The sequence below is a fragment of the Prunus mume genome, linkage group LG1, assembly GCF_029339155.1.
Source record: "Prunus mume cultivar Tortuosa linkage group LG1, ASM2933915v1, whole genome shotgun sequence".
Classification (NCBI taxonomy): Eukaryota; Viridiplantae; Streptophyta; class Magnoliopsida; order Rosales; family Rosaceae; genus Prunus; species Prunus mume.
In genome coordinates this window covers 25,226,380-25,240,448 of record NC_142698.1, presented here as the reverse complement: position 1 = coordinate 25,240,448, position 14,069 = coordinate 25,226,380, and the positions used below count along the sequence as shown (strand labels likewise).

At 34.6% G+C, this 14,069-nt stretch overlaps 3 protein-coding genes across 3 annotated transcripts; 2 read left to right on the top strand and 1 right to left on the bottom strand.

Annotated features, from left to right (window-relative positions):
• Positions 1–1,285: 1,285 nt before the first annotated feature.
• LOC103322159 (small polypeptide DEVIL 13-like) lies at positions 1,286–1,875 on the top strand. Its single transcript, XM_008224050.3, has one exon. It carries the CDS (start codon positions 1,434–1,436, stop codon positions 1,740–1,742), a length of 309 nt encoding a protein of 102 aa, XP_008222272.1. The 5' UTR covers positions 1,286–1,433; the 3' UTR covers positions 1,743–1,875.
• A 3,219-nt stretch (positions 1,876–5,094) lies between these two features.
• On the top strand, positions 5,095–9,222 carry LOC103343691 (uncharacterized). The gene is made up of 3 exons (XM_089043820.1): positions 5,095–5,162; positions 8,200–8,579; positions 8,665–9,222. Exons 2-3 carry the CDS (start codon positions 8,301–8,303, stop codon positions 9,199–9,201), a joined length of 816 nt encoding a protein of 271 aa, XP_088899946.1. The 5' UTR covers positions 5,095–5,162; positions 8,200–8,300; the 3' UTR covers positions 9,202–9,222.
• A 1,867-nt stretch (positions 9,223–11,089) lies between these two features.
• On the bottom strand, positions 11,090–13,875 carry LAC2 (laccase 2). Its single transcript, XM_008224026.2, is given in 7 exon segments — positions 11,090–11,453; positions 11,694–12,333; positions 12,336–12,670; positions 12,771–12,899; positions 13,097–13,341; positions 13,451–13,602; positions 13,705–13,875. Coding segments are annotated over 7 exon segments (1,761 nt in total). The 5' UTR covers positions 13,834–13,875; the 3' UTR covers positions 11,090–11,322.
• Positions 13,876–14,069: the final 194 nt, after the last annotated feature.

The following is a 14,069-nucleotide window of genomic DNA, read 5'->3' as shown; positions in this document are numbered from 1 at the left end:
TACAATGTTTTACAATTGCATAGAAGGTATCTTTGATTAATTAGATAATTAGGGGCCTAGATGTTTGTAATTAATGAATTCCTTTTCACAGTCTTCATGAAAAAAGAATCCAAGATAAAGCTGAGGAAATTTAAAGAAGAAGAATAGCATGCATTGCATGGTCAAACAGTAACAAGTTCAAGCGCAGGCAGTTACTCCTTATTAATTACAAGATTGCTTACATAAACTAATTGGTAAGAGGGGTTTGTTTTCTCTCCCTTCAATATAAGGTAATTATCACATGTAGCGGAATTTAACTTATTGGAAATAGCAAAATAGTATTATCTCCATGATATACAAATTTTTCTCGATCAGATGGGCCCTGTAAATTTTCAAAAAGATATTCTCAGGGTAACCAAAAAACAAAATGAAAAGAAATTTGAATTTTCAAAATCTGCAGAGTACTGTATGTGTTATGTAAAATAATTGGTACAAACCTTTCACATGAAGAACAGAAGCAAGCATTGTCCAATGACCAAGGTTTGCGTGGATCTCCATATATTTTAACGTTGCAGCACCGTACAATAATGGTGTCTCAAAAGAAAAATATACATTAAAAAAACAAAATAAATAAAAACGAAAAAGAAAGGATCTTCTCCTCCTTCAGAATTAGGAGGTGATATAATATGCAATGGGAAAAAGACTTTGAGTCTGCGGAGAAAGCAGCCAATTGGTCAATGACATGGAGCCATCTGACAGTCATCACTAAATGATCATGCACACATGCTGCACCAACAAAATTACTTGTCCAATATTTACCCTTCAAATTTTCATATTACAACATAAAATAAATCTTAATTTTAGAATTTCAGTATATATTACACCTAGATACATTGTTCTGGGTATATTCATGAGTGCATTGTGTATAATCTTTATAATGTACCTAATCAAATAAACTATTTTTTTTTTCCTATTAATGATGAAACGTTAATTTAACGAGTGTCAGTTGTCGAATTTAAAACATGCTCACTTTTAATTGTATCACAAAACTAACGAGTTGGAAAAGAGCAGCAAATCTGATTAAATACTTGAGTTTAGTATAAATAAACAAATAAACATATTAATAATGGATGAAAATCTAAGGGCTCAATAATAAAATTTCTAGTAAGTTCTACTCATATGTGGTCAGTAATTTCATCACTATACGTAAGCAATCACAAAACATCCCCACCAAAACACTCCCTACACCACTATATATAATAACACCAATACCCCAACTGTACCCACCGACCCACAGGACCATACTCCCATCTCTCTCTCTCTCTCTCTTCAGAAACACACATTGACATTATAAAGCAAACAAGTTGATGAGAAGTTAAGTGCCAGCTACCAGAGGCCAGAAGAGATCGAAGATCAACCTCACAAATTTGAGCATTGCAAATTTACATACTATTATGGATGAGAAATGGAAGCTGCCAAAGAAGCACCAAGAAGGCACTTCGTCTTCTTCTTCTTCCAAGTTTGCATTCACAAGGAGTTCATCAACAAGAAGCCAGTCTTCAAATGCTCCTCTTTTGATGAGGAGCTATTCACAGAAGAGCAATGCCTCTAATTCCAAGTGTCCACTTCCCAGAAGTACGTCACAGAAAAGCTCTAAAATCAGCAGAAAGTGTAGCAGCCTTGCCAAGGAACAGAAGGCTAGATTCTACATCATGAGAAGATGTGTTGCTATGCTTGTTTGTTGGCATAAGCATGGTGATTAATTAATCTTGATGGGATTTCCCAAATTAATCCATTATTGTGTTAGTGCTAGAAATTAAGCTATCTCCCCTCTTTTATTTCATTCATATATAAATATATAAATATATATATATATATATATATATATCATCTTCCTGTGTGATGGGACTCATAGATGTATCAAATTTTCTCCCATCTGATCAAGAGGACACTGATAACACAAAAGTTCTCTAGTTTTTTAATTTTAACTTTTTGCTTTTCTTAATCTTGGTTTATATTAGAGAATTATATATATCATTTGTAATTACAATTGAGATGAGCTACCAAGTCTTTTATATGTACATTGTGAAAAGAGATTAGCATATATATCAAATACATATTCAATGTTCAAGTTAATCAAATCTCATGACAAACCCAACATCCATAATTTTAAATAATTAATTAATTTTTTAATGTTTGGAGGAGAGAAAGATTCCCTTTGGATGTTGTGGGGAGCTGCCAATATAATAAGACATTAGAAGTAACTTCTGTCTGCCTTGGAAATGCAAGCCACACCTTTTCGTTTCTTTGACGAGAAATTTTGAGTAAAAATTCTCTTAGAAGTGACATCATACTTTAGTTTGATTTAATCTAGGAATGTAGCTTCTCTCCCATGTATCCTCCTTGTACACTAATCTCGATGCCTACCTATATTCTAATTGTGCCATATGCCGCTGCTGAAAAAAATGGAATATATTAATAACTTGCTTAAATTTTTGATACCTTTTCAATTGTCAACATGGAAAGACCAATGTTTTCAATTTGACAATGGAAGAGATACATGAGAGGTTTAGCTCATTTTTGTGTGGAAAATTGGTGTTCTCGATTGATGATTTGAAATTATTTGGGGAATCAATCCTGTAAAACGAGCATGCCAACTACGGGTGTGGATCATAGTTGAAGAAATTGATTTTCAAATACACACAAATTATAGTGAAAATAAGTAGGAGCTTCTACATTATTACCAATAATATTGTGACATATGTGTATAAGTTTTTCGTATGCATGGCAATATGTGAATGTGTATACATTCCACTTCATTTGCAAAATGTGCTATAGAATATAGATCAAGAACTGATCCCACCATGGACGGACCCAGGATTTGAAAATAGGGTGGGCTAAATTTACCTTACATACAGACCTACTTAAAGATAAAAAACTCGACGGTACAAGTTAATTTCATTGATAACAAGAAGTTCCAAATTTCTAATTTTTTAAAAAAAATAATGTTAGTATGAAAATTGTATTGTCATTTCCTATACTCTAGCATAGGTCGGGAATTAGGATGTAAATATCTTTTACTGGAAGTTTTGGCACAACATATTCAATCCCGGATTTTCAAAGAAAGACTTGATTGATATGTGGAACTGATTTCAGTTAAATCATGACATAATCATGCATTCATTATAGGATTCCTAGTTGGAGCTATTTTCACTCAAGCATTTTTATGTTAGTCCTATTTTTAATATGATTAGATTTTATCTCTTGAGATTACTTTCCTAGTCGGACTCTATTTTGATTTAAGTTAAAATATTATGTTTTCATCATCTTGGACTTGGAAAATATGTTTTAATTAATATCCTATTTGGTTTTGTTGTTTACATCTTGATATACATTGTTTCATTGGATAAACAATTGATTGGAGTGCAAATGATAAGCTGACGAAACCATATAGGATTCTAAGACTATCAAATTGAATGAATGACAAGATATTAAGTGGTGGTTGTAACATCCCATATTGACCAACGGAGAAAGGGTGATGTGCCTTATATGTGCGTGCCCACCTCCATCTAGCACGAGGCCTTTTGAGAGCTCACTGGCTTTGGAGTCATGGGAACTCCGAAATTAAGTGAGTTTGAGCTAGAGCAATCCTAGGATGGGTGACCCACTGGGAAGTTGCTTGTGAGTTCCCAGAAACAAAACTGTTATGGCGGAGATGGGGCCAAAGCGGACAATATCGCTATCTGCGAACGCCGATCCAGGGTGTGACAGTGGCTGCCTTCACGTGAATGTGGAGAATGAATTTTGCATAAATCATTGTGTGCATCTCTTTTGGAATACACAGCTTTTGATATTTGTGTTGAGCATATAGAATTCTTAAGCAAAAGCTGATGTGCATATATTTGAGATAAATCATCAAGTGTTTCATGTTTAATTCATGATTTATCAAACACTTTAATCATTCATATTGCCTTCATTTGCATTGTTCGGTGACTCATACGGTTGAGGGCACCAAGACAGTGGTGGCGGTTTTCTTCCGGCGAGCTTGAAACAATCGTGACCAGTATTGTATTCAATATAAAAAGTGTCGAAGATCATCCCGTGATAGAAGTTGAGTTACGAAGAAGTCGGTAAACATTATCTAGAATGTGTCTAGGATAATTGTGTGAGTATTTATTGTAATCATCATTCTATAGTGGATTTATGTTGAACTAAGGAATCCCGTGGATTTTCCCTAAATGTGGGGTTTTACCACGTAAAATAATTCTCTACGAGTTTCTTTGTTTTATGTTTAGCACGTTTCAGAATTGATAAACCATGTCAATCTAGCTACCAAAGTTTATTTTTGTTGTTTATAGATTATAATCTTAAATTGACCTATTCACTCTCTTCTAGACTTTTTTAGTCATCCTACAGGTAATTTTAATTAAACCTATGTAAATCTAGAAATATAGAAAAATTGAAGTAGGAATTTTATGGTCAATTATGGCAATTACACAATAAACTTCTCCTTGAAAGGAAAAAAATTGAAAGCATTTATCCATTACAAAAGAAGAAGAAAAAAAAAAACTAAACGATTTTAGTCCATCTAGCCATTCAAGCCAACTTGGAAAATAAAAATGAAAAGATGGTATTCAAGCCAAGGTAAAGGATTTTCTCTTACAGTGTGTTTGGATGCGGTAAAATAACTCGGGATTTTAATAAAAGTCGGGATTTGGAGCGTGGAAAAGGGAAAGTTCGGCGTTTGGCAAAACCAACTCAGGATTTGCCAAATTACACGTTGAAAATATCGTGGGAATTGCACATCTAAAATCCCGAGTTGAAATTCCATGGTAATAGGTGGAATGTACAATTCCCAACAGAGAGGGAATTTTCATCTTCTGCCCGCCAAATCTCCTCTATAACCTATCTTCTGCCCGCCAAAATATTCATCTTCTGCCTACCAAAATTTCAGGAATAACCTATCTTCTTCAAAGAGGACAAGCTTGCGAGCCATGGGTATTCTCTTGATGGTGTTCTGCTAAGTTTTCTGGTGAGTTTCAGTTTTCAATTTATTTCCTTATCGTTGGCCTCTTTTTTGTCTGCTATATTGATTCTTTTCATCCATGGAACCAGGGTTCTGCTTTTGTTTTATTTCTCCTCTCTCTTTCAATCTAACAAGAAGATTTGCTCTTTCAATCAAGGTAAGAGTCTCAACTATCCAGACTCATATTTCTCTGTTCTTCCCAAACTCATCTTTCTCTGCTCTTCCCATGGCTGTACTTGCTAATTTTGAGTTCTCTAGTTTTCCTTTTTCAGTTAATTGAATCTTGTTTACAAGATAATAATTCTCTGTTGTTCTCCTTGTACTTGCCCCTGCTATGGGCTTTGTTGTGCTTTATATGTTAACTCTTTGTTTGTTTTTTTTTCTTTTTCTTTTTGTGGGTTTACAAGTATATCTGTGATTGTTTTATTTCAGTTTGTAAGTGGTGAAAAATATGCTCGATTTATATGTTTTGTGAGAGTTGGTTTTCTGTTTCAATATCACAAAGAAGGTGGGAAAGTGTTAAAATTAGTATAAACGTTGTTTTCAATCACATTGCATATTGGTATCAGAGTACTTATTAAATGCAGACTTTGGACTTTGTTTTGTTCCTTTGGTTTTGGTTCTTTATTTTCATTTGTTTTAGTTGTTTGGGTTCTTCCCTGGTGTCCTTTATTATTTCTGGGCTATTGGATGTGTGTTAGTTGTAACTGATAATGATTGCAGTCAATGTTTGACATCTCCTGGAAGTTTGAATGTGCTTAATACTGGTTATGGTGAGCCACCTTACCTGTATGTAAGGTATTTTGATTCTCATTGCATAAAGTCACAACTGTCATGCTTGCCTAATTATATTTTGGTCTCAGTAGAACAAAAACCATGAATGGAATAGAAAGATTACGTGGCCATTCTTCTAGCCTTAACAAAACACTAGGTAATGGCTGGAGTTGGGAAAGATTATAATCAATTTACTTCTCAAGTGTTATCCAAGTACTAACACTGGTGTATTATTTCTCAATTTGTTTGGGTTCTTCTCTGGTGTGTTACTTCTCAATTTGTTTGGGTTCTTCTCTGGTGTATTATTTCTGGGCTTTTGGCATAGTTTGCCATTTTGAGCTATAACCTGTACTGTATTAGATCTCTATGGTTGAGTTTGTGTTCTAATCAGTATCCAATACCCACAACGACTAAATTTTCTTTATTTGATCTGATATAAATTTCTTCCTAGTTAAGTAATGAGACTGCAATGCATTTGGTTTAATTTGCTTGTCAGGTTTGATATCATAGAATTGTGTGGATCATGTAATCCCTAGGCTTAATTTGGTCATTCATTTGTATTTATTTAATTAGTCTTCAATCTAATTTAGTCTTAACTCTTTATGCACGGGGATATGAGGATGCTGACAGGTTTGGTTCCTTTTTGGTATCTTGCTAGCCTCTTTTTTTACGTGTGTTGATGCCGAGTCATATTTTTTTTAGGTGAAGTAGATTGCTTACATAATAAAATTATACACATATAAACAGGCATGGCTAGTGATGATGTAGATAACTTTTTGGCCCATTTAAGTCGCAAGCGTGCTAGAGACGAAGAAGAAAATAAGAAGAAAATGACAATTATTCTTAGTACCATTACATGTATCATTGCCATTGTTGGAGCATGGTATAATGAAAATTATTTGGTTAAAGAGCCTTCATGTGATTGGGATGAAGAAAGGCGATGTCGCTTAAATCGTTTGTATAATGGGAAGGAAGTTGATTGTATTGAACAACTACGAGTTAGCAAGAAAGCATTTCAAAGTTTGTGTACTATTTTGCATGAAAAGGGTGGATTGGTTCGGACAAGAAATGTTTCAATTGAAGAATCCGTTGCTACCTTTTTAAATATACTTGCTCATAACTTGAAGTTTAGGGTCATTGGTTTTGACTATTATCGTTCTAAGGAAACCATTAGTAGGCAATTTAATAGTGTGTTGCGTGCAATGATGAGAATTAGTCAAGAATATTTGAAACTTCAGCCATGTGATATTGGTGGTTCAGAAAGAGAGAAGTGGAAGTGGTTTGAGGTAATCTTATAACTTTAGGAAAACTATGTTCTTCTTATAATGTTACCACTTATTTTAAAATTATTTTTGTTTTTTCTTCTTCTATGTCATTAGAATTGTATTGGGGCACTTGATGGAACTCATATTCCAGTAACGGTGTCTACTGAGGATAGACCAAGATATCGAAATAGAAAGGGCGATATTTCCACCAATGTTTTAGGAGTTTGTGATCCATATCTAAAATTCATCTATGTACTATCTGGATGGGAGGGTTCTGCTTCTGATTCTCGTGTTCTGCGAGATGCTTTGGCCAGGGATAATTCGTTTCAAGTTCCAAGTGGTAATTTTTTATACTAGTTATTAAATAATCAAAAACTTAGGTATAAATAACTAACTTTTGTTTTAAACTTTTTATATTGTAGATAAGTACTATCTTGTGGATGCCGGATATGCTAATGGACCTGGTTTTTTAGCACCTTATCGAGGAACTAGATATCACTTAAATGAATGGATTGGAAACAATCGTCCCGAAAATTACAAAGAGTTATTTAACTTGCGTCATTCAATTGCAAGGAACGTAATTGAAAGGTCATTTGGGTTGTTGAAAAAGCGATGGAGTATACTACGTACACCTTCATTTTTCAACATAAAAACACAAACTAGGATTATAAATGCATGCTTTGTGTTGCATAACTTCATTCGAATCGAGCAACACAATGACCATGTGTTACAAGATCAAGATCTGGAGTTTTTAGCTTCTGTGGATCATGAGATATCAAATCATTCTACAGTAGAGGGTAACGCAAATAGGATTACAAGTGTTCAAGTCACTGATCAATGGACTACTTTCCGTGACACATTAGCAATGCAGATGTTTCTTGATTATCAAGCACGAGGCGCCACTAATTCATGATTTTCATTCATTATATATTAATTGAGTTGGAACTGTCTCAAGTTAAATTTATGTATGGAGTTGTAAACATTTGAATAATGTTTTTTCTTAAAGTTTTAATACATGTGTACTCTTCTTTATTGATTGTTTTCTTCTTATTATTCAGCTTTATGTGTCTATTTTGTTATATATGTTTTTTTGATGCAAATATATGTTGATCATATTTATTAATATTGTTGTTATAATCATTTTAAATATATAAGATGGCAGAAAAAGTAAACAAAATAAAGCAAAGGAGAAGAAAAGACAAGCAAATTAATGACACGAAGGAGATGACAAAGCCTATTTTCGATGGAATATACAAATGGAGCGTTCATTAGCGGATATACTTAGAGAAGAACGTCAGATCGGTCACAAAGGAGATGGTGGTTGGAAAGCAATTGCTTATAACACAGCTGCTGCCATATTGTCTGCACAATTTGATATTGAAGTAAGTGCTGATAACATAAGAAATCGTGTTAAAACCTGGAAAAGGTTTTATGGTATAGTCAGTGATATATTAAGTCAGAGTGGATTTAATTGGGATGCAACAAAGAAGATGATCAGTGTAGATGAAGACAATGTTTGGGATGAGTACGTGAAGGTAATTTATAATGCAATTGTATCTTTTTGAATGACTAAAATTGTGGTAAATAACATATGGTTAACTTTGATTTTTTGCTTGATAGTCTCATGAAGATGCTAGAAATTTTCGATTTAAAGTGATTGCAAACTGGGATGATATAGTGGATTTATGTGGCAAAGATAGAGCTACTGGAGAGGGTGCTGAAACATGTGCAGAAGCTGCTGAGGTTATGACTCCTGAGAGTGATCCCAATAATATTGTTGATTTGGAAAGTGATACCCAAGGTTTTGAGAGTTGCCAAGTTGATCATGTTTCACCCAGCTCTAGTTGTCCAAAGAGAAGAAATCAAAATCCTTCTGATATTCCCCCACCAAAAAAAAGAGGTACAACTAATATTCTTGCTGATTCAGTGGCTAAGATGGCTTCATCTTTGGAACACTTTATCAATTCTACAACACAAAAGCTTGATCCAACAGAAGTATATAATGAAGTCATTGCAATTCCAGATCTTAGTCCAGATGAACAACTAAAGGCAATGTCTTGGTTTATAGAAAATGAGAAGCAGTTTCTCATGTTAAAGACAATTCCAACTGAGAGAAAGAAGGGAATGGTGTTGATGTTTATTTCACCAAGAGCGTAGACACATTTTATATTCAGTTGACATCTTTAATTTTTGCTATTTTGTTGAAACATTGGTTGGGATGATTAGCTTCATTTTTTTAATTACGTGATTTATGTTTTTTTAAAAAAATTAGACAAGCTACAGTTGCAATTCTTTACATTAGTAACAATTGAGGTATGTGTTGTTAGACAATTTTTGTACTGCACAGGTCTTTCTAATTATATATATATAATAATAATGTGTTGAACTATGCTAATTATTCCTATCCAGATTTTATATACAAGACTGTTGTAAAAAAAAATGTTGTTGGTTCTAAGTAAATTATAATTTTGTGATGTTTGGAATTCTGTGATGACTATCCAAACAAGTGAAATTGTAATTTCTGTCATTTCTTAAATTCTGCATATATGACATCCAAACGCTGAAATTTGCAATTGATGGAATTTTTAAATGATGTAATTGGAAATTCCGTCATTTACAATTTCCATGGAAATTAGAATTACTTCATCCAAACACACCATTAGGGAATGAAATGAGTGTTTTTTTAAAACGGGTATATGTCACATGTGTGAGGTTAGTTTATGTTTTTCTTTCTATAAGACTTGTGGGGTTAGTTAACTAAAGAAAAAAAAAAAGGATTTTCTATGGGTAGGATAGGGGTGTATGTGTCCGTGTGGGGTGTAAAAAAACAAGTCATCAAGGCCCTATTAACCTTGGGCTATAAAAAAATCAAGTCACCTAGGCTATAGACCAGGTTCATTTATGAAATTAATTAAAATACTTAAATTCTAATTATTCATTAAATAAATAATAAATAATATAATTAAATAAGATTAAGATATTACTTAATTGCAAATATTAAACTAAACAAACTAATTTATATATAAAAAATAAAAATAAAAAGTCCACAAAAAATTAATTAAAATTAATTAAGTAATTTATGAAATTATAAAAATATTTAATTATTAATTATTTCCTAAATAAATAATAATTAAAACATAATTACTTGTTAAAGTAATAGAAAAAGGAGTTAATTTTCCCACTTCTCTTTTGTGCACTTACACTCCCTTTGTTAGAAATTATATATTCCCACTCATCTTTTGTGCACTTACACTTCCTTTTTTGTTATAATAAAAACTATTAAAAATAAAAGAGAGTGTAAGTGGACAAAAGGGGAGTGAGAAAATCACTACCCATAGAAAAAGGCTAAGATATTACTTAATTACAAAAACGAAAATCATGTTGTGCAGTATTGTCGCGCAACTATACTTTTAAAATATATTAATATTTAAAGAGTATAGTTGTGCATCTATATTGTTCAAATATATTCGAATATTTTAAAAGTATAGACGCATGGTTGTACTGTTAAAATATTTGAATATATTTGAACGATATAGCCGCGATGGTGTATGCGTCTATGGGGTGTAAAAAATAAAGTCACTTAGGCTGCTTATTAACTTTGGGCTATAAAAAATCAAATCACCTAAGCTATATCCGAGGTTAACCTAGACGTAGGACCGTCTCTGGTCCCACATTGGATCAAAATAGGTTCGATAAAGAGTTAATGTATGGGTGGATAGGCAACATCACCTAACAACATGCTAGTCTTTTGAATTGAGTGCATGTATGAAGCTAGTGAGAGGCAAAACGGGCCCATTTCAATCCCACATTTTCTTTATGTTCCACATGGAGGGCTATGATGTGTTAGGGTATTGTGCGTTCATAAGAGGGGTGAATGTCGTGGACAAAAAATATACCTCGTGTAGGAATTGATTCGATCAAGAGTTTGAGTTTGCACCAGTGGATCTTCTGTTGTTAGTGTTAACAAGGAAAAATTCGATATATTTTTTTCAGTGAATGGGAAGGAAGAATTTGAACTTAAAACAGCTTCCAACACCGAAAGAAGTATCAATGTAAAATTGCATTATTATTTATTTCCAACAAAAGCATCAATGTTCCGGCTAACACAAAATCTCCACAATTTCCTTCCATTTTCAGGGGATGGTGCCAAATGTTGCAAGCCTTTGGCTACTCTATAGGGCGCAAATGAAAACAAAAAATTTAAGTTACCAAAAGAAAAAAAGACAGAGAGATAAATGTATTAGGAGCCTCATTGTATCCGAAAAAAAGAATCAACGGTCAACACTTGGGAAGATCCGACGGTGGAGGAGGCAGTTTCTGATTAGGGAGCTTCCCATCCTGGACTACCCATGCCATCCTTAGTCCCCAACTCAAATGGACATCAAAGTGGCAGTGCAGTAGCCAAACCCCTGCAATTTCAGTCATACCAAAAACATTAAAGGAAAAATATTGTTCGTATCATTGAGTACCAATCTACAATACTTATGTACTGTCAATATTTATTAAAATTGTGTTAATGTATGATAGCATCGAACAAAATATAGATTAGTACCCGGTACGAGCCAATCACTGCCTTAACATTATTTATTTGCTTTGTTCTTATTATGTGTTGATATTGTGCTTATTATGTGAAACAAACCAGCAGTTACCTGGATTGTCCGCCAGAAATCGGATAGCCGCCCAACCCCCCGAAGGCACTCCAATAGTGTTCCTTTCAACAGGATCAACAAGGTTGAAGCTGGCAGGGTCTTTGTTAGGGTTAAAGTTTCCAAAACCTTGTCCAACAACAAAGAAGTTGAAGCCATGAAGATGGACAGGGTGGCTCTCAGCACCCAAAATGCCAGTGCCCTGAAACACCACTTCCACACTAGTATTAAACTTGAGCACCACCGCTTTTGTCCCATTGCTCACATTGGTGTTGGTGTTGTTGGATGGAGTGCCTGTGTAGTTGAATGGCTGGAGAGGATTGGTGGGAAAATCTGTGGTGAAAACTCCATTGGATTTGCCAAAGAAATGAGATTGAAGGAGGGCTGTTGTGGGAAGAATAAAGGAAATATTGTTAAAAGAAGCTGCAAATTTGCTGCTGTTGTTAGGCCCTTGGCATGTCTGGTTTTTGGGGCATGGGTTGGTTCCAAGGCCTACTGTGAAGAAGAAGCGTTTTTGGACAGTTTTCGGCACATTGGCTGGGAATTTGGAATTAGCCAAACTCCTGAATTTTGCTGAAAAATTTGCAACAAATGAGGTGGCATTGATTTGGGGAAGGGTTGGCTTTAAAAGAGGAGGGTTTTTTAGGAAGTGGAGGCAGAGGGATTTGAAGGGTTTTTATATTCAAGGATTCCAGCCACAGTGGAATTGTCAAAAGTGCCCATGCCTGTGAAATAGGGCCTAGCAAGCATGAGGAAAGTGGCATTTGGGTAGCTTGGCTTTGTCCTGAGAAGCACATTGGTGGTTTGGCCTGGAGTGATGAGCAAAATATCAGTCTTGAAGGGCTTGACATAAAGAGCATCTGCTTCCACTACTGTCAGGCTGTGGTTTGCTATGCTGAAAAACAGTTCATCATTGACTGCAGCGTTGATCAAACGCAAGAGGTAGGTCTTGCCTGGCTTCACCTTTAGCCTGAAAGTGTCTGAAAAGCATAAGAACAAGAAGAATTAGAACTTCATTTGTAGTGAGAGAAGGCTTGTGCTCCGTAGACAATAAGGCTCACACGACCAAGACATATATACCCTTTTTGGAACAATTGTACAATGGCCCTGGAAGTCCATTAATTGTGTAGGCTTCAGAGACATTTGGACCTGCTCCAGTCTGAAGAGCCTGGCGAATAACAGCCTCTGGATCAGCCTTCCACCACTCACCTGCAATGAAGTGGTCAAAACAAGTTAGCAAATTAATTGTGGCATGAATCTATTATTATTATTATTATGTTGTTAGACTGTCGAATTTGACGAAATATATTTTGAATCTAATGTGTGATTCAAGATTAACAGTCTGACAACATAACATGAAAATTACTCGCTTAATTAATTATATTAAATTTGGTGGGTTTAGTTACCAAAAATGATGGGAACTTCTTTGTGGGGTTTGGGAAAAGGGTAGGAAGCATTGTGCTTAGGGAGGATAATGAGGGGTCCATAGACAGTAGCTCTTAGCCATGAGATGTGAGCATGCCAGAAGAGAGTTCCCCTTTGGCCAGTTATGGTGAAGTTGTACACATAACTCTGGTTAGTTTGAATAGGGCACTGTGTGATATATGATGGCCCATCTGCCCATCCACTCTGCAATTGTCTGATCCCATGCCTGTGTTTACACAAAATTTAAAAAAAAAATTTAAAAAAACAGAGAATTATACATAGATAATTAGAAAATCTGAATTTTATATATGGATAATGTGAAAGTTGTGTCATACCAATGGAGGCTGATGTTGTTCTGAACATGATTGACCACCTTAACCAAAATCCTGTCCCCCTCTCTAGCAATAATTCTAGGACCAGGGAATTTCCCATTCACAGCCACAATGCTCTTTGTCTGGCAAAGCCGAGTCACATTTTTCAACTTTATCTGCACAAAAATTACACAAAGATATAATTAATTTCAGCTATAAAAAAAAAAATTAATAAATAAAGCTCAATGTTGGCATTATAAAATATTTATGGTGCGTACATCAAATTTGTAGTGCCTTGTAACACCACTTGCTGCAGCAGCAGAAAACTCAGGAAGGGACCAAAAGCAGCTCAGAGCAAGAAGAAAAGCAGCTACAAATGCTGGTGATAAAGGGAAAGCAGAAGCCATTTTTTTAAAAAAGTTGGTGTTTCTTTTGAGATATCTCTGCAAAGGTCCGAGGAACTGAGGCTTGAGAGAGTAGTTTATATACAGATGAAAAAAGTGTGTTTGGTCAATTAGGTAATGGGATGTTACAGGTTTTTGACAGAGGGAGAATTTACCAACTGAACTTGTTGGTCAATGAAGTAAAGTTAATTAATTTAATTCTGTCTGTCAATTTGGTGCACGCTGCTGTCCTCTTAATT

What these genes read in the sequence shown, in the direction of transcription:
- LOC103322159 (XM_008224050.3), top strand. Translation starts at nt 1,434, where the DNA reads ATGGATGAGAAATGGAAGCTGCCAAAGAAGCACCAAGAAGGCACTTCG.
- LOC103343691 (XM_089043820.1), top strand. Translation starts at nt 8,301, where the DNA reads ATGGAGCGTTCATTAGCGGATATACTTAGAGAAGAACGTCAGATCGGT. An exon ending in TTTGGGATGAGTACGTGAAG is followed by an intron (nt 8,580 to 8,664) that starts GTAATTTATAAT and finishes TTTGCTTGATAG; the next exon opens with TCTCATGAAGATGCTAGAAA.